Source organism: Ictalurus furcatus, chromosome 9, assembly GCF_023375685.1.
Source record: "Ictalurus furcatus strain D&B chromosome 9, Billie_1.0, whole genome shotgun sequence".
Classification (NCBI taxonomy): domain Eukaryota; kingdom Metazoa; phylum Chordata; class Actinopteri; order Siluriformes; family Ictaluridae; genus Ictalurus; species Ictalurus furcatus.
This window is the reverse complement of record NC_071263.1, coordinates 30,608,535-30,627,620: the sequence shown is the minus strand read 5'-3', so window position 1 is coordinate 30,627,620 and position 19,086 is coordinate 30,608,535. Positions and strand designations below refer to the sequence as shown.

The window sequence follows — 19,086 nt, the reverse complement described above, 5'->3', positions numbered from 1 at the left end:
ACTCTCTCTGTTCTGTTTATATAATCTGTTGTCTTTTTTTTTTCCCTCATTTTCTCTCTGTCCCCCCCTCATTTTCTCCACCCCCCAGTGAGCGTATAAGTAAAGAGCGAGAGCTGGTGGAGGAGAGGTGTGAGCACCGACTCGAGATTTTCAAACGGTTAGTGGAGAAAACCAGCGGAGAAGCGGGCGGTGACGAGCGAGAGGATCCTGCTGAAGCACAGGTGATGATCACGAAACAACTTTTTGTCCGGGGCGGAGTCAGACTTTTCAGTTGTTTTTGCACTGCATGCATTATTATTGCTGTTGAGTTCTCGATTCTGATTGGTCAGAAGCTGTTTAATTTTCTATAACAGCAGCACTGACAGTAGTGTGGGTTTATATTAATGCACTCGTTCTGGTACGTTGTCGTTTCTATAGTAACGGCTCGTTCACAGGGACTTCACAAGAAACAGGTTTTAACATTTGTTCTGTAAGGAGACTTTTTTTTTTCCCCCCCTGTTTATTTAGCGTGTGTGTGTGTGTGTGTGTGTGTGTGTGTGTGTGTGTGTGTGTCCTTTTTTTTATTTATTTATTTATTTTTTTTTTTACAGGAGCGAGAGCCTCCGTATCTAGACTGCATGCTGGACTCCATGTCCACTGATCTGGCCGGAATCAGGAAGGACGCCGAGGCGGCTCAGTCGTGCCTGGTGAACCGTGATGGCCAACCCGCGGTGACGCTGCGTGACCTTGAGAAAAAGGTCACAGAACTGACCGAGAAGCTCGGTGAAACGCAGAAGCAGCTGGAGAGCAGAACGCAGGGTTAGTGCACTACACGGGGACGGGATAATCCCGCGTTCACGTCAGCGAGAGACGGAGCGTAGATAACGAACGCGTTCTCCCACTTGTATGTAAATTAGGTATGACGCAATAAAGCGACGGTCCAATGGAGCATGTGGTGTAATGTTTCTTCAGTTCCCCGCTCAGTAATTTAGTTTTACCTGCAACTATTTCCTGCAAAAAAAGGAGGGAAAAACTTCTGAACGGTTTCATCTTGTCCTGTCTCACACACACACACACACACGCACACACACACACGCGCTCTCGTTAAACGTGTACAGAGACGTTCGGGAGAGAAAGAAAACTTGGAAGGAAGTAGCAGAGATCGCTGGTGCCTCTGGTGCGTATACGCCACCATCTACAATCTAATCTGAGAAGAAAGTCAAGCATGTGACGTGTAAATCCCGCTTAAATACATGGGTACATAATGCATAAATACCAAGGTGGTGTGTATAAATCATATGGGTATGTTTTCACTACTACTGTTTCTTTATTTTTATATATATATACATATATGGCCACGCCCACAGCTGCCATGAGCGAATTGTCACCTAGCTAGCATAAACGTAGGGTGAAGTAAGACTCCCTGACATTTAATGACTCTTTAGAATGAATTTGATTTCCCATTTCTACTCCAGTAATTTACTACATAAATATGTAATGCACTTTTTATTACTCTTTGATGCACTTTTTTTTAATGCACTTTTTATTACTCAGAGTTGGAAGCTCAGAGCGGCCTGGTGGAGGAGCTGGAGGACATGAGGAAGGTAAAGCATCGTGTCATTCTTCATCATCCATCAAATGTGGTTTTTTTTTTTTTTTTTTTTTTCTTTTTCTTTTTCCCCTGTACTTACTGGCATATTGAAATAATATTTTATAGTTTGTATTCCCTTTTCCACACAAGTATACTTCATGGATAATTTATCATTTTTTTTTCTAAACATACGGACATAATCATGCTCCAGCCAATCAGATACTCTCTATCCAGCCGTGTTTTTATTGCGATAGACTGACTCGATTTCCTATTGGCTGAAATCCCCCCCCACATGGTCTCCTGCACTAATTAGACATTCTATTATAAACATATCTCATATACCTTCCGAAATCAGGTCACTGTTCGCTCGCTCGCTTGCGTTAGCAACCGGAGTGGAACCAGAGCCTCCTCACATCATCAGCGCCTGATCTCAACCTCACCTGAGGCTCTTGTAGCTGAATGAACACGCATCCTAACAGCCACGCCCCAAAATCTAATCTAGTGGAAAGCCTTCGCAGAAGAGAGAGTGGAGCGCGTTATAACGGGAAAGACGGGAATAAATCAGCAAGGAAGCATGTATGGTGTGATGGTCAGGGGGTGCACATACTTTTGACGACACACACGGAGCCCAAAGTGACCCTGTTCTTCATAAATGAACCACAGTTTTGTGTGTGTGTGTGTGTGTGCATGCGTAGACGTTGCAGAGCCGTGAGCAGAGACTGGGTGATCTGATGGTAATGTGTGTGGAGAAAGACGATGTGATCACTAAAGTCCAGGCGGAACTGGACCGAGCCGTAGAGGACCGCACCAAGAACGTGAGTGGTGGTGTCGTCATCTGGCACTTTTTGCAGCCAGGGACCCCTGTAACTCCAAAAACAATTCCACTCACCCTCACAGTTCTGCTTTATTTTACAAATACTATCTAACTATTCAAGTATTAAAGGGGTAGTTCACCCCAAAATTAAAGTTCTGTCATCCTTCACTCACCCTCTTGTTGTTCCAAACCTGTACTCATTTCTTTCTTCTGTGACACACAATAGAAGATATTTTGAAGAATGTTGGTAACCAAACAGGTTTGGTGCCCATTGACTTCCATTGTCTGACAAAAAAAAAAAAACACACATTTCTCAAAATATCTTCTTTTATGTTCCACAGAAGAAAGTCAGTCATACAGTTTTGGAACAATGTTTGGAACAGTGTGTCATGTGATGAGACAATCTTCATTTTTAGGTGAACTATCCCTTTAAGCTCATTAAATGTGTACACTAATGCATCGGAGAGGATTTATTTATTTATTTATTCATTCATTCATTCAGAACTGTCCACCTTTTTTAAAACAACTTTCTGTTCGGTAATATTTTTGAGTTTTTGTTTTAACCCATTCAGTTCATTGATCAGTCAAACAAGCTAATAACTTTTAAAAACTAAATCATCAATATATTTCAGTTATTATATTTTTATTTAATTTTCCACTAAAAAAAAAAAGTTGATTAATCGTCATGCTCAGAGTAGATGGTGAAGGATAATTTAAAATAAAATGTCATTTAAATTTTTTTTCATTTTTTTTGTACAAATTAAAATTTTATTTAATTTTAATTGAAATAACTTTTTTAAAAAATTGACAGACTTTAAGTCCCCATGAAATCAGAAAGGCAGTTTTGTGGGTTTTAGTACGAATGTCGTCCTTGAGCTGATCTATAAGTTCGTCTGCTCCAAAATAATGACAATTCGCGTTTGGAAGATTCACGCATTCAAAATTTACAGTCTCTCTAGTGCCAATACGCATCAGGGATTTTTGATGACATCATTCTACACTTCAGCGTCAGATTTTCTGTCCAATCAAACGCTCTCTAGAACCTGAACTGTCCCGCCCCCAACGTTCTAACAATCCACGGTACTAACTGTCGAGTACGGGTTAGCCCAGGTTGTGAGGTAAGTTAAACACTATTGGATGTTTAAAGAGGGGGAGGAGCCACTCTATATGCCCCGCCCTGACTTCCAGTTTCAGTGGGAATGACAGCAACACGTCGAATAACGCTGCGTATTTCGAGGCGCTTCACGGGGACGTTAACGTGACTGATTGTGATGATTTGTGATTAATATTAACACTGGTATAAATTAGCATGAGATTAATCTGTCTTTTGTCTTGCCTTACAATAGGTTATCCTTTACATTTTATTAACCATATTAGAAATGTAATAAATTGTCTGAATAAATACGATGATTGTTTATGAATGTTTTTAGGATGTTTAGAAGTGGTGCTGAGAGAAAAAATGACTATATGCTCGTTAACTAAATTAGATAACTACGTTAGCAAAGCTCCTCATGCGTGGTTCTGTGCTCTGTCGGTTTTTCAGCTCGCTCTGATTCAGGAACTCCAACAGCGCCACTGCACATGCTCAGGACGACAGACGCACCCCGAAACCAGGAAGCGCAGACAGGAAGGGGCGGGATTGGAGGACCTCCATAGTCAGCCTCCATTAAAGAAAGGTACTAGCTCCGCCTCCTCTGCTGAAACGAGCCTACCAGCTTCTGTCTCTACCAGAAGGGCGGGGAAAGAGAATCTCGTCAAAGGTCGGCGCTTCCTGCGAGGCAGAAAACGACTTTCGTCTGTAAAGAAGTAGCGACACCTTATGTCGCCCTGCCTTGCCTCGCCTTGCTTCGGCACAGCGCATGTTTGTTTTTTAATTTTAAACGATGTTTTGATTGTGTGTGAATGCGAATAAAGAAATTTATTTATGTCATGGGGAACATTTCACACCGTAATTTCACAAAATAATATTGTTTTATAACATTTTTAAAACATTGAAGCTGCCGGGCGGGGGTTTATATGAGCATGGCAACCCATGACATCATACTTTATTATTATTATTATTATTATTATTATTATTATTATTATTATTATTATTATTAGAAATAATCTGAGGTTTGTGTGTTAGTTGTGTTATAAATCTTTTTTTTATAGTATTTCCATATACAAATACGCAGGCGTGTTTTTAGGATATGAATATAAACTTGTTTTGTTCTAATGTTAATATTTAGTTATTTTATTTGTTTTTTTTTAATTAAAATGAGCTTCCCCTGATTAGGGAAGATTTTAGAGTTACTAGTTTCACTAATGTTCTCGACAATATAAACAAACTTGTGCTTTAATGCTGTTACACGCATATCAATACTGATTTATAATAATAAAACGTGCATAAAATATGTATCACAATATACAAATAAGGTCAAAGGTCATCCTAATCATTGTCTATATACATAAACGTGTGTATACATATAAATTTATGTTAATGGTTTAAGTATAACTGATCTGCCACTATTTTCACTCTAGGGTCTCTTAAGGACACGATGATCTCAGAAGATCCTGTGGATAAAGATAATGATGACGGTCATGAGCCTCCTCTGGCTGAGGTCAAAGGTCAGCTTGAGCATGCTCTGTCTATAATGCTTGCCTTTATTTTCACGTTATGAATTTTAAACATAAAACATGTCGGGCATAATCGCTCTTTCGTTTCTAGGATCCCCGGGCGTCTGTGATTTCAACTCGTCTATGACTGAGGTCAAAGGTCAGGTCGACCGTCTTCGAACCGAATTGAATCAGAAAGAAGAGAGGATCACGGATCTGGAACGGGAACGCCAAACCCTGGAGTTCTGCATCCAGGAGCTGAAATCGGCGCTGGAAGAAGAGAAACGATCCCGCGCCGTAGTCCTACGGGAAACTGAGCAGAAGATAGCGGAAGAGCAGCGAAGGTTTCAGTCCGTCATCACGAGGATGAACGAGACAGAGGAGAAACTTGCCGCCGTCTTAAGAACGTCTAAGATGGAGGAGCAGGGATCTGAGATCGAGCACAAAAGCACCGTCATCAAAAATCTAGAACAGGAAATGACTCGTCTCAAACAGGAAGCGGAGGACACGCGCGACGAAGTCTCCAGGCTACGGAAGGAGAACGAGAGTAAAGGCGAGAGAGTGAAAATCCTGGAAGGACAGCTGCTGGAAAACGAAAACACCCACGATAACCTCCAGAAAGTGAACTCCGACCTCCAGGCTGAGAACACAAACATGAAGGGTGTGATCAAGGAGTTGGAGGAGAAAGCAGCACTTCTCCTAGTGAAGGAGAGCACGTTAAAACAGAAACAGCGGACGGACCCAGAGCTGTCCGATGAAGAGGCCCGGCTTGCCAAGAGGGAGGCGGAGCTTGCTGCGAAGGAGGCGGAGCTTTCTGTTGCCCAGCAGGAAGCACAGGAGGCACGAAAGAGAGAGGTGGAGAGGAGGAGAGAGCTGCTGGCTGTAGCCGAAGAGGCCATTGCTCAAAAAGATGCAGAACTTCAAAAACGAGAGGCGGAGATCACCAGGTGAGTCTTACCTGACTTATACCTGAGATTAACTCTTATATGATGGCTGAAGTAACTAAAGATAGTGCTACCTGAAGAGGCAAAGTATTCAAGCCATGCCATACCTACAGCTAAAAGTATTTATCTCAACTTACCTGTGGGTCAAGGTACCTGTAGCAGGTCTTATTTAATGTTGGTTATACCTGAGAGTCAAGGTAACTGTGGCAAGATGTATCTGAGAGTACCCGAGTGCAAAAGTACCCAGGACGGGTTAGGCCTGAGTACAAAAGTACCTGGGACAGGTTACACCCGAGTAGAAAAGTGTAAAAGTACCCGGGACTGGTTAGACCCGAGGGTAAAAGTACCCGGAACAGATTAGACCCGAGTGTGAAAGTACCCGGGATGGGTTAGACCCAAGGGTAAAAGTACCCGGGAGGGGTTAGACCCGAGGGTAAAAGTACCCGGGAGGGGTTAGACCCGAGGGTAAAAGTACCCGGGAGGGGTTAGACCCGAGGGTAAAAGTACCCGGGAGGGGTTAGACCCGAGGGTAAAAGTACCCGGGAGGGGTTAGACCCGAGTGTGAAAGTACTCGGGACGGGTTAGACCCGAGGGTAAAAGTACCCGGGAGGGGTTAGACCCGAGGGTAAAAGTGCCCGGGAGGGGTTAGACCCGAGGGTAAAAGTGCCCGGGAGGGGTTAGACCCGAGGGTAAAAGTGCCCGGGACGGGTTAGACCCGAGTGTAAAAGTACCCGGGAGGGGTTAGACCCGAGGGTAAAAGTGCCCGGGAGGGGTTAGACCCGAGGGTAAAAGTACCCGGGAGGGGTTAGACCCGAGTGTAAAAGTACCCGGGACGGGTTAGACCCGAGGGTAAAAGTGCCCGGGAGGGGTTAGACCCGAGGGTAAAAGTACCTGGGACGGGTTAGACCCGAGTGTAAAAGTACCCGGGACGTGTTAGATAAATGTTAAATGTTCCTGTCCTCTCAGAGTATTTCCTAATGGCCTGCAGACTGATTTGTAATAAATTTCGGTTTATTCTCTCTGTGTTTTAAGGCTAAAGGAGGAGATGAAGTGCAGTAGTGGAAAGTTGTCGAGTCTCTCCTTAGACGTACAGAGGAGAGAGGACGAGTCGTCTGATCTGAGGGAGAAACTCGCCGACTCGAAGAAACAGATTCAGCAGGTGCAGAAGGAGGTGAGTCGTTTACAGAGTCAGTTCAGAAAATGCCAGAAACTGGTTTAATGGAAGCCTTTAAGTGTTTGGGTCATGTCTCAGTATTGTGTGTGTGTGTGTGTGTGTGTGTGTGTGTGTGTGTGTGTGTGTGTGTGTGTGTGTTCAGATCTGCTCCATGCGCGATGTAGAAAAGTCTCTAAAGCAGAAACTGAGCGATGTGGAGAAGATGAAATTCCAGCTACAGAACGAACTCTCGAACCGAGATCGCACCATCCAGCAGCTCAGGAGTGTAAATACTGCTCTGTTTCTCTTCTCCAGATAATCAGATGATACGAGTGTGAACGTTTTAGACACCACCATTACACACTATACACTACACATACTACATTACACACTACACATTATACATTACACACTATACACTACACACTATACACTACACACTATACATTACACATTATACATTACACACTATACACTACACACTATACACTACACATTATACATTACACACTATACACATTATACATTACACACTATACACTACACATTATACATTACACACTATACACTACACACTATACACTACACATTATACATTACACACTATACACTACACACTATACACTACACATTATACATTACACACTATACACTACACACTATACACTACACACTATACACTACACATTATACATTACACACTATACACTACACACTATACACTACACATTATACATTACACACTATACACTACACATTATACATTACACACTATACACTACACACTATACACTACACATTATACATTACACACTATACACATTATACATTACACACTATACACTACACATTATACATTACACACTATACACTACACACTATACACTACACATTATACATTACACACTATACACTACACACTATACATTACACATTATACATTACACACTATACACTACACACTATACACTACACACTATACACTACACATTATACATTACACACTATACACTACACATTATACATTACACACTATACACTACACACTATACACTACACACTATACACTACACATTATACATTACACACTACACACTATACATTATACACTACACATTACACACTACACATCACACACTACACATTATACATTACACACTATACACTACACATTATACATTACACACTATACACTACACATTATACACTATACACTACACACTATACATTATACACTACACATTACACACTACACATCACACACTACACATTATACATTACACACTATACACTACACATGATACATTACACACTATACATTATACACTACACATTACACACTATACATCACACACTACACATTATACATTACACACTATACACTACATATTATACACTATACACTACACATTACACATCACACACTACACACCTGTTTGTTTTTAATGTTGTTTATTATATTTCCAGTCCCATTCATCTGATTCTAAGAAGGAGGATCACGTCCGTCTTCACGAAAAAGCTCTTAAAGGTACAGTACATTATTCACACGACACATACGTACCTCGCGAAGGCGGATTTTCCTCAGTTTCCTTAGTTACTGTGGCAACATACAGTATGGTTAGTGCAATCTGTTGGACAAGGTACACAAGATCATGGTTCCACTGAGCTAAAACAATACTCACGAACGTTCTGCTATTTCGTTAGATAATTATTTGCTTTAATGATAAATTAGATATATCCAATGATAAATAGAGAAAGGAAACTGTGTGTGTGTGTGTAGATCTGCAGGAGCGTCAGGCTGTGATAGAGGAGATGCGTTTGGTTCTCAGTGAGCAGGAGGAGACTCAGACTCAGATGGACCTGGAGCTGGAGAACAGAGAAACTCAGATCCATCATCTCACTGAGGGTACCACACTACACCACCATGTTTTATTCAGATTTTATAGCAAAACACACACGTTTCAGTCCTGTACTTCTGTTAACACACAGTGTGTCTTTGTGTGTTTAGAGCTGGAGAACCTGAAAGAGCTGCTCCTGAAACAAAGATACAGTAAACAGTTACATCATCATGAACCGGCGTGCAGTGATGACATCACACGGGCCAAAGAAGAAGCGGCACAGGCTCAGGACGACCTGAAGGTGAGAATATAACACCATCATCAGTCCACTGTGGGTGCGTCCCAAACCACACCCTATTAACTACATAGCCACCATCAGCAGTCCACTGTGGGCATGTCCCAATCCACAAACCTTATTCACTATAAAGGGCACTTAAATGCCATTTAAACGCCATCATTAGTCCATTGTGTGTGTGTCCCAAACCGCACATCTTTTTCACTATATAGGGCACATAAACACCATCAGTCCACTGGGCGTGTCCCAATCCACTTGCCCTATTCACTACATAGACACCATAATTTGTGTATTGTGGATATGTCCTAAACCACACACTCTATTCACTGTATACTATAGTGTACATAAACACTGTTGTCAGCCCCCTGTGGGTTTTGTTTCAAATCGTGTGTGTGTGTAGGCGATCGGTGAGAAACATCAGGCCGAGCGCAGGAAGTGGACGGAGGAGAAGCTTGTCCTGATTGCTCAGGCGAAGGACGCAGAGGAGAGGAGGAACCAGGATATGAGACGCTACGCCGAGGACAGAGAGAGACACGCCCGCCAACACACTGAGATGGTACACACTCATTACTTCTACTTCCTGTGTGTGTGTATACTTGTTTTTTATTTAACAAGTAGACACATGGCTATGATGCACTGAGTGTGTGTGTGTGTGTGTCAGGAGTCGCTGAAGGCCCGTTTGGCTGAGCGTGAGCAGGAGATGGACGAGTGGAGGAAGGAGAGAGACACACTCGTGTCTGCTCTGGAGGTCCAGCTGAAGAAACTCGTCTCCACCATCACAGAGAAAGACCAGCAGATCGGGGAGCTGAAGCGCACTGACGCACTTCAGCCACCAGAGGTCACTACAGCACATTTTAACATTATATCCCTCGCGTCCCAATACGGCCTTGCGCCCTTCATGTGCCCTTGTCTACTCCCACTCTCCATCTCCTCTGGGATGTTACATTAAACTGTAGGTTTTAGCTATTATAGTGATATCTTGCGAAAACAAATAATTTTTTTGTCATTTTTAGATCCATTTACAGAGTTAAACATGAATACAATAAAGTTTAGAACTGTTTAAATGGTTTACACTGTGAACCAAGGCCACGCCCCCTTCACTGACTGACACAGAGAGGCCACACCTCCTTCACTGAGACTGATGTACACAGAGGCCACACCTCTTTCACAGGTCACACCCCCTTTACACTTGTTATGATGTTTCAGGTACGTGACAGTGGAGTGATGGAGCAGCTGAAGGAGAAGGAGGCGGAGCTTCAACAACTGAGAGAGCAGCTCAGAGAGACAACACACACACACACCACTACAGAGTCATCTACACAGGTCACACACATACACACACACACACACACACACCACTACAGAGTCATCTACACAGGTCACACACACACACACACACACCACTACAGAGTCATCTACACAGGTCACACACATACACACACACACACACACACCACTACAGAGTCATCTACACAGGTCACACACACACACACACACCACTACAGAGTCATCTACACAGGTCACACACACACACACACACACACACCACTACAGAGTCATCTACACAGGTCACACACACACACACACCACTACAGAGTCATCTACACAGGTCACACACACACACACACACACACACACCACTACAGAGTCATCTACACAGGTCACACACACACACACACACACACCACTACAGAGTCATCTACACAGGTCACACACACACACACACACACACCACTACAGAGTCATCTACACAGGTCACACACACACACACACACACACACCACTACAGAGTCATCTACACAGGTCACACACATACACACACACACACACACACACCACTACAGAGTCATCTACACAGGTCACACACACACACACACACACCACTACAGAGTCATCTACACAGGTCACACACACACCACTACAGAGTCATCTACACAGGTCACACACACACACACACACACACACACCACTACAGAGTCATCTACACAGGTCACACACACACACACACACACCACTACAGAGTCATCTACACAGGTCACACACACACACACACACACACACACACCACTACAGAGTCATCTACACAGGTCACACACACACACACACACACCCCACTACTACAGAGTCATCTACACAGGTCATACACACACACACACACACACCCCACTACTACAGAGTCATCTACACAGGACACACACACCACTACAGAGTCATCTACACAGGTCACACACACACACACACACACACACACACACCACTACAGAGTCATCTACACAGGTCACACACACACACACACACACCACTACAGAGTCATCTACACAGGTCACACACACACACACCACTACAGAGTCATCTACACAGGTCACACACACACACACCACTACAGGGTCATCTACACAGGTCACACACACACGCACACACTTCTCTGACCTCACACAGCGGTGACAAATGTTTACACTTTCTAAGCATGAAGCACATCATACACACTGCCTATTATTACATCACCCACTGTAACCATGGCAACACCTTGTTGAATATTATTGTTAATTAAAGTGCTAATTTAAAACTAAAATATTGAATGAGGATTAGTAGAGACATCTTAGTGTGTTCATTAGTGTGTACTCGTTAGGGCATTTGTGATTGACATAGTGTGCGTGTGTGTGTGTGTGTGTGTGTGTGCGTGTGTTAGACTGTGCTGGTGGAGGAGTGTGTATCTGAGCGGCTGGTGGACAGCACCACTCTGAAACACACAGGCCGAACTCGAGCATCCGTCACCAGCCAGGTAAAACTTGACTAGTTTTGTGGATTTGCATAAATTTGCATATTCGTGTATATTTGCAGAAATGTTGTGATGTCATGGTTGGAGGCTTTAAATGCACACTGGAGATGTATTTCAAGTGATACAATTTTCCACCATTGTTGTAAGTTTACATGCCGGGTTTGTAGGTTCGTTGGCAACAGTAACCAAGGAGACAGCGCTTAAGGGTGATGGTGACAATGCGTTAATGGAATTTCTCAAATAAAAAAAATAAATAAAAAAGCTGCGTTACTGTCAGGAAAGTAAAACACATTATATAGGTTTGATGATGATGGTGGTGACGGCGGTGCTCTTCCTCTTCCTCAGGGTTCTTGCGGCAGCGGTCCGTCCGTATTGGACTCGTCGGTCATCTCCACGGAAACGGGTCGGTGTTCTCGGTTCCCGCGGCCTGAGCTGGAGATCTCGTTCAGCTCCCTGCATCCCGAACGCTTCCGACTGAAACGCCCCGGAGAGACCGGAGAGATCACCGTCAACGTCTCACACACACACAACGCACGCAAGAGGAAGAGCAGCGAGGTGGAGAGGGTGAGGAGCTGCACACACACGCACACACACACATATACACACACACAACGATCGCAAGAGGAAGAGCAGCGAGGTGGAGAGGGTGAGGAGCTGCACACACACGCACACACACACATACACACACACAACGATCGCAAGAGGAAGAGCAGCGAGGTGGAGAGGGTGAGGAGCTGCACACACACACACACACACACACACACATACACACACACACACACACACACATACACACACACAACGCACGCAAGAGGAAGAGCAGCGAGGTGGAGAGGGTGAGGAGCTGCACACACACGCACACGTGTTTATTTCCACAGTATAAAGGTCAGAGAGTTCACAGTACACAATAAACATGCGGTTATTTATTCAGCTCATTTGCATCTGTATATTTTGCATATAGTTCAGCATTATTACAGCACAGGAAATCTATTGGTTAGAACACTCATTTACATGAGTTGCATCTTTGCATATTCAATAAGAATGAGCTCCGCACACACTTTAGTAAACACTTTGTTGTTTCCGAGGCTCTTTTACATACAGCGGATCTAAAAAAAAGTCTACACACCCCTGTGAAAATGCCAGGTTTGTGGGATGTAAAAAAAAAAGAAAGCAAGATAAATCGAGTCAGAACTTTTTCTACGTAACTAACTTAAAATGAAAAATAAAAATGTAGAACAACCTGTGTGTATAAGTGTGCACACCCCTAGACTAATGCGTAGCTCCTTTAGATTTGATCACAGCGTTGTGTCAGTTTAGCACGTCCTGACTTCTTCCTTGCAAGCTGGGGATTGTGCATTTTTTTAAATTTCATTTTTAACCCTCTTTTTGATTCGTATTGTTTTTCACTTGAATTAACAGATTAAAATTTTACAATAACGGTAGGAAAGGTTCTGACCCGATTTATCTTGGGTTGATTTTCATTGGGGTTTTTTTTTTTTTTTTTAAACGCCACAAAAGCCTGCCATTCTAACAGGGGTGTGTAGACTTTTTCTATCCACTGTATTTGCGTACTGAGGACTTCACATTGGCTTTATTGGCTAGAATGCTCATTTGCATATTGATGAGGATGGTTTATAGGACACCGGATATTTCGGAACTGGTCAAAGAGCTCGTTCATGTGATGTGTGTTTTAACACCCACGGAGTGATCGGTGAGCTCATTTACATATCCGCATATCAGAATAAACAAAGCGCATGCTGAAAGATTTCGATTTGGAGAGCGGCTCATTTGCATGTTTTATATTTCAGCCTTCGGTGGTGAGTCAGTGGAGGGCTGATGATATCAAGAGAACAACACACCAATAATGTATAACACATGTACAATATATGTTATTAGTATGACGATGGGTGTACTGACCCTGTCTCTCTCTCTCTCTCTCTCACACACACACACACACACACAATGGGGTAATTTAGACCCTTCGGAGTGTCCGTGCTGATTCTTGTTGTGGGAGTCGCAGGCGTTTATTGACGATTTGGCGAGTTCTTGCGCCTCCTCCACACTGTGCTCGCCTCAGCAACTGATAAGATGATTCAATGTGTGTGTGTGTGTGTGTGTGTGTGTGTGTGTTTGTTTGCTTTGTGTTCTTTAAGAAGCGAGGCAGCAACAGAAAGACCAAAGCGAGACCCAGCACAGCTCCTCAGGTATCTGATCGGTATTAAACGCCTCCTGAAGTGTACAGCGGCTTTCAGACTCCTACACATAAACACACACCTGTACAACACACAGCTTTAGGCTGCTAATCAGCTGCACAATACTGTTATAGTGGACGCTTCGAATATCATCACAACGTCTGCAGTACAGGGCTGGAGGGCGCCTGTGTAGGTAGGCGGCGTGGTGTATTTACGGATGGATAGATGTGTAGATGGAGGTAAATAAGGGTAGATAAAGGATGAGTGGATATATGGATAGATTAATGGATGTATCAGGGTTTAAATTTCTGGTCATTGAGGATCAGTTACAGGTAAACGTAGTGCTAATTAAACAGGAATTAACGACATTCACGACTTGCTTATTCATCCAGAGATATTGAAGTTTGCGCAAATCACCACATTACAGTGTGTTGCAGCGCCCCCCAGAGGCAAACGCAAACCTGTTCCATCCCGCCTGCGTTTAGAGCGTCCGTCTATACAAGCTACAAACATACGACTAACGGCGTACAGACTAGAACACGTCACTGTAAAACAGCTCACATAGATATCATTTGCTGACATCAAACCTACTTTTAAAATAAGTTTATGAATAAATGAACAATAGTAAAGGATAAATCTGCAAACTGCTGCGCACTCAGGAGAGATCACTCCTAACAGAACACTCCATCCCATAATTCATCACTCATCTGCGTCATCTTTTTTAAATCCCAGGTGACTGCACGTCTCTTTAGTCTGAGATTTAATCTGTGGTTGGTGGGTGAATCTGATTTGGGATTGGTTTGATCTGGTATCTGTTCACATTACAATCAAGAAATTGCAATTCCTACCAAGCGAGTGAAATTCCCGAGATCGTGTTGGGTTCGAATTTAATGTCGGCTCGAGTAATTCTGCTGTACAATTCATCTTTTAAACAAAAGTGGGGGGTTTTTCCTCCACACACACATTTATTGTGGAGCGCTTTGGATGGATGGTTTGCAGGAAGGAAGGTTTGTTGGGTGGCTTGATATTTGGTTTAATGGGTGGAGGGATCGAAGGCTGTCAGGATGGAGAGTTTGATGAATGGGTGGATGGTTTGAAGGATGGATAGAGGGTTTCATGAACTGGTGGGTGGATGGAGGGTTTGAGACTGTAGATAAATGGTTTGTTGAATGGAGTGTTTTATGGGTGGATGAATGTTTTGGTACTGTAGAAGGATGGACCGGTTGATGGGTGTGTGAAGGGTTTGACGAATGGATGGAGGGTTTGACAAATGACAGGATTGTGAGTTTGGGTGATTTGAATGATTGAGGGATTGATAGATAAATGGATAGAGGGTTTGATGGATAGAGGGATGGAGGTTTTGATGGGTGGATGGCTGGTTTAAAGGATGGATAGAGGGATGGGTGGATAATGGTTTGAAGAATGGATGGAGGGTTTGAGAGCTGGGTGAAGGGTTTGATACGGTAGATGGATGGAGGGTTTGTTGATGTATAGAGAGTTTTACGGATGACATGATGGTGAGTTTGGGTGATTTGAATGATGGATTGAGGGTTTGATAGATAAATGGATAGTGGTTTTGATGGGTGGATAGAGGGTATGATGGATAAAGGGATGGGTGGATAGAGCATTTGATGGATAGAGGGATGGGTGGATCGCTGGGTTGGATAGAGGGTTTGATGGATAGAGGGATGGGTGGATTGCTGGGTTGGATAGAGGGTTTGATGGATAGAGGGATGGGTGGATAGAGGGATGGGTGGATAGAGGGTTTGATGGATAGAGGGATGGGTGGATCGCTGGGTTGGATAGAGGGTTTGATGGATAGAGGGATGGGTGGATCGCTGGGTTGGATAGAGGGATGGGTGGATCGCTGGGTTGGATAGAGGGATGGGTGGATCGCTGGGTTGGATAGAGGGATGGGTGGATCGCTGGGTTGGATAGAGGGATGGGTGGATCGCTGGGTTGGATAGAGGGATGGGTGGATCGCTGGGGTGGATAGAGGGTTTGGTGGATAGAGGAATGGGTGGATCGCTGGGTTGGATAGAGGGATGGGTGGATCGCTGGGTTGGATAGAGGGATGGGTGGATAGAGGGTTTGATGGATAGAGGGATGGGTGGATCGCTGGGTTGGATAGAGGGTTTGATGGATAGAGGGATGGGTGGATCGCTGGGTTGGATAGAGGGATGGGTGGATCGCTGGGTTGGATAGAGGGTTTGATGGATAGAGGGATGGGTGGATCGCTGGGTTGGATAGAGGGTTCGATGGATAGAGGGATGGGTGGATTGCTGGGTTGGATAGAGGGTTTGATGGATAGAGGGATGGGTGGATCGCTGGGTTGGATAGAGGGTTTGATGGATAGAGGGTTTGATGGATAGAGGGATGGGTGGATCGCTGGGTTGGATAGAGGGTTTGATGGATAGAGGGTTTGATGGATAGAGGGATGGGTGGATCGCTGGGATGGATAGAGGGATGGGTGGATCGCTGGGTTGGATAGAGGGTTTGATGGATAGAGGGATGGTGGAATAATGAATGTTTTGGAGTTTTTTGTTTTTATTTCAGCTTATTGATATTTATTATTAAAAAATAAATAAACGCAAATATCTCCATCATTCATTCTGTCTTTCATCATTAACACATGACCAACAAGTCACACATGTACAGTCATGGGGAAAAAGAAAGTACACCCTCCTTCATTTCTTTGTTTTTATTTATCAGGGCCTAAATAATAACTGTGTGGTCTTCACCGACTTCTATAAACAAACAAATAAGCTCAGGTGAAAAACAAAACCTACAGATTTCAATATGTACTCATTCCCCCCTCCCCCCAGAAAGTGAACCAACATTCAGGAAGCAGGTGGGAACACGGAGACGCACCTTAATCAACAAGACCGTGAAGTTTCTGTGGGTGTTTATCAGCCTCTCGCATCGTTCTGGAGAAGTTTCGGCCCACTCTTTACGACATTGCTTCAGTTTGTTGGTGGTTGAGGGCGTCTGTTGATGCGCAGCTCTCTTCAGATCCAACCACAGCATCTCAGTGGGGTTCAGGTCTGGACGTTGACTTTTCCATTCCAACACCTCGATTTTCTTCTTCAGACACTCAGAAGTTAATTTGCTGGTGTGTTTGGGATTACTGTCCTTGTTGCATGACCCAGTTTCAGCCCAGCTTAAGCTTGGAACAGATGACCGCACATTTCTCTCAAGAATCTTCTGGTATAAAGTGGAGTCCATCGTAGTCTCAGTGACTGCAGTGTCCCAGGTCCTGTGGCTGCGATGCGAACCCAAATCATCACCCTTCCACCACCGTGCTTCACAGATGGTATGAGGTGTTTGTGGTGGTGCTGTATATGATGTGCTGCTGAGCTCTCTCTCTCTATATATATCTCTCTCTCTCTCTCTATCTAATCGCAAGGTCGTGAGTTCAAGCCCCAGCTCCACCAAGCTGCCACTGCTGGGCCCTTGAGCAAGGCCCTTAACCCTCAGCTGCTCAGTTGTATGAAAAATGAGATAAATGTAAGTGGCTCTGAAATAAGGCCGTCTTCCAATGCCATAAAAAAATAAAAAGTGCTTACAGAAGCCTGTAGGTCACATGATGGGGTTTTCTTTATATCTCTGAGCATTAAACGGTCTGACCTTGATCTGAATTCGAACTGGCTCTCCATCAACCAATCCTCCTGACTGTAGAATGGTGAATGTTAAATAGTTAGGAGACGGCCCGATAACTCTTTCCCAGATCGATGAGCGGCAACAGTCGCTTCTGAGGTCATGTCTGAGATCATGTCTGTTCTTCTTGGCTTGATGTAGACACACACCTGAGTGCTCTAGAACACCACACTGTCCCAGGTTCTGCTGTTAGAGAGGTACTCCCACTCCTTGCTGATGAACGAATCTTGTGCATTTCATTGTTAACACCTGGCTGTACACCCAATTCTCTCTTAATGACTGTGGATGTAGGAAGGGTGTACTTATTTTGCCCCACCTGGTTTCTGAATGTTGATTAACTTTTTGGGGAAAAATGACTACATATTAATATCGGTTGTGTTTTTTGTTGTTGTCATCTGAGCTTATTTGTTTATAGATGGTGAGGAGCACACAAGCGTTATTTAGGCACTGATAAATAAAAACAGAATTGAAGGAGGGTGTACTTACTTTTTCCTATGACTGTATGTGTGTGTGTAAAATCACTTTTCCTTCACCCTCTCTCTCTGTGTCTCTCTCCCTCTCTCTCTGTGTGTCTCTGTCTCTCTCTCTGTGTCTCTCTCCCTCTCTCTGTGTCTCTCTCTCTCTCTCTCTGTGTGTCTCTGTCTCCCTCTCTCTGTGTCTCTCTCTCTCTCTCTCTCTCTGTGTCTGTCTCTCTCTCTCTCTCTGTGTGTCTCTGTGTCTCTCTCTCTCTCTCTCTGTGTCTCTCTCTCTCTCTCTCTGTGTCTCTCTCCCTCTCTCTCTGTGTCTCTCTCCCTCTCTCTCTGTGTGTCTCTGTCTCTCTCTCTGTGTCTCTCTCCCTCTCTCTCTGTGTGTCTCTGTCTCCCTCTCTCTGTGTCTCTCTCTCTCTCTCTCTCTCTCTCTCTCTGTGTGTCTGTCTCTCTCTCTCTCTCTGTGTGTCTCTGTGTCTCTCTCTCTCTCTCTGTGTGTCTCTGTCTCTCTCTCTCTCTCTGTGTGTCTCTCTCTCTCTCTCTCTCTCTCTGTGTCTCTCCCTCTCTCTCTCTGTGTCTCTGTCTCTCTCTCTGTGTGTGTCTCTCCCTCTCTCTCTCTGTGTGTCTCTCCCTCTCTCTCTGTGTGTGTGTCTCTCTCTCTCTCTCTCTCTCCCTCTCTCTGTGTGTCTCTCCCTCTCCCTCTCTCTCTGTGTGTCTTTCTCCCTCTCTCTCTGTGTGTCTCTCTCCCTCTCTGTGTGTGTCTCTGTCTGTCTCTCTCTGTG

General features: G+C 44.0%; 1 protein-coding gene across 2 annotated transcripts in view; it reads left to right on the top strand.

Annotated features, from left to right (window-relative positions):
* Nucleotides 1-19,086, top strand: part of kif20ba (kinesin family member 20Ba) — a 31,181-nt gene that overhangs the window by 8,700 nt on the left and 3,395 nt on the right. Inside the window, exons 15-32 of one of the 2 annotated variants that reach the window (XM_053633198.1) lie at nucleotides 89-221; nucleotides 591-798; nucleotides 1,534-1,583; nucleotides 2,266-2,385; nucleotides 3,928-4,060; nucleotides 4,905-4,991; nucleotides 5,092-5,926; nucleotides 6,956-7,094; nucleotides 7,240-7,362; nucleotides 8,544-8,604; nucleotides 8,857-8,982; nucleotides 9,085-9,215; nucleotides 9,610-9,765; nucleotides 9,871-10,047; nucleotides 10,416-10,532; nucleotides 11,899-11,991; nucleotides 12,334-12,552; nucleotides 14,142-14,192. In XM_053633198.1, the coding sequence (XP_053489173.1) occupies nucleotides 89-221; nucleotides 591-798; nucleotides 1,534-1,583; nucleotides 2,266-2,385; nucleotides 3,928-4,060; nucleotides 4,905-4,991; nucleotides 5,092-5,926; nucleotides 6,956-7,094; nucleotides 7,240-7,362; nucleotides 8,544-8,604; nucleotides 8,857-8,982; nucleotides 9,085-9,215; nucleotides 9,610-9,765; nucleotides 9,871-10,047; nucleotides 10,416-10,532; nucleotides 11,899-11,991; nucleotides 12,334-12,552; nucleotides 14,142-14,192 (2,959 nt within the window). The remainder of the gene's footprint in view (nucleotides 1-88; nucleotides 222-590; nucleotides 799-1,533; nucleotides 1,584-2,265; nucleotides 2,386-3,927; nucleotides 4,061-4,904; nucleotides 4,992-5,091; nucleotides 5,927-6,955; nucleotides 7,095-7,239; nucleotides 7,363-8,543; nucleotides 8,605-8,856; nucleotides 8,983-9,084; nucleotides 9,216-9,609; nucleotides 9,766-9,870; nucleotides 10,048-10,415; nucleotides 10,533-11,898; nucleotides 11,992-12,333; nucleotides 12,553-14,141; nucleotides 14,193-19,086) is intronic. The other variant, XM_053633199.1, reaches the window with a different exon arrangement.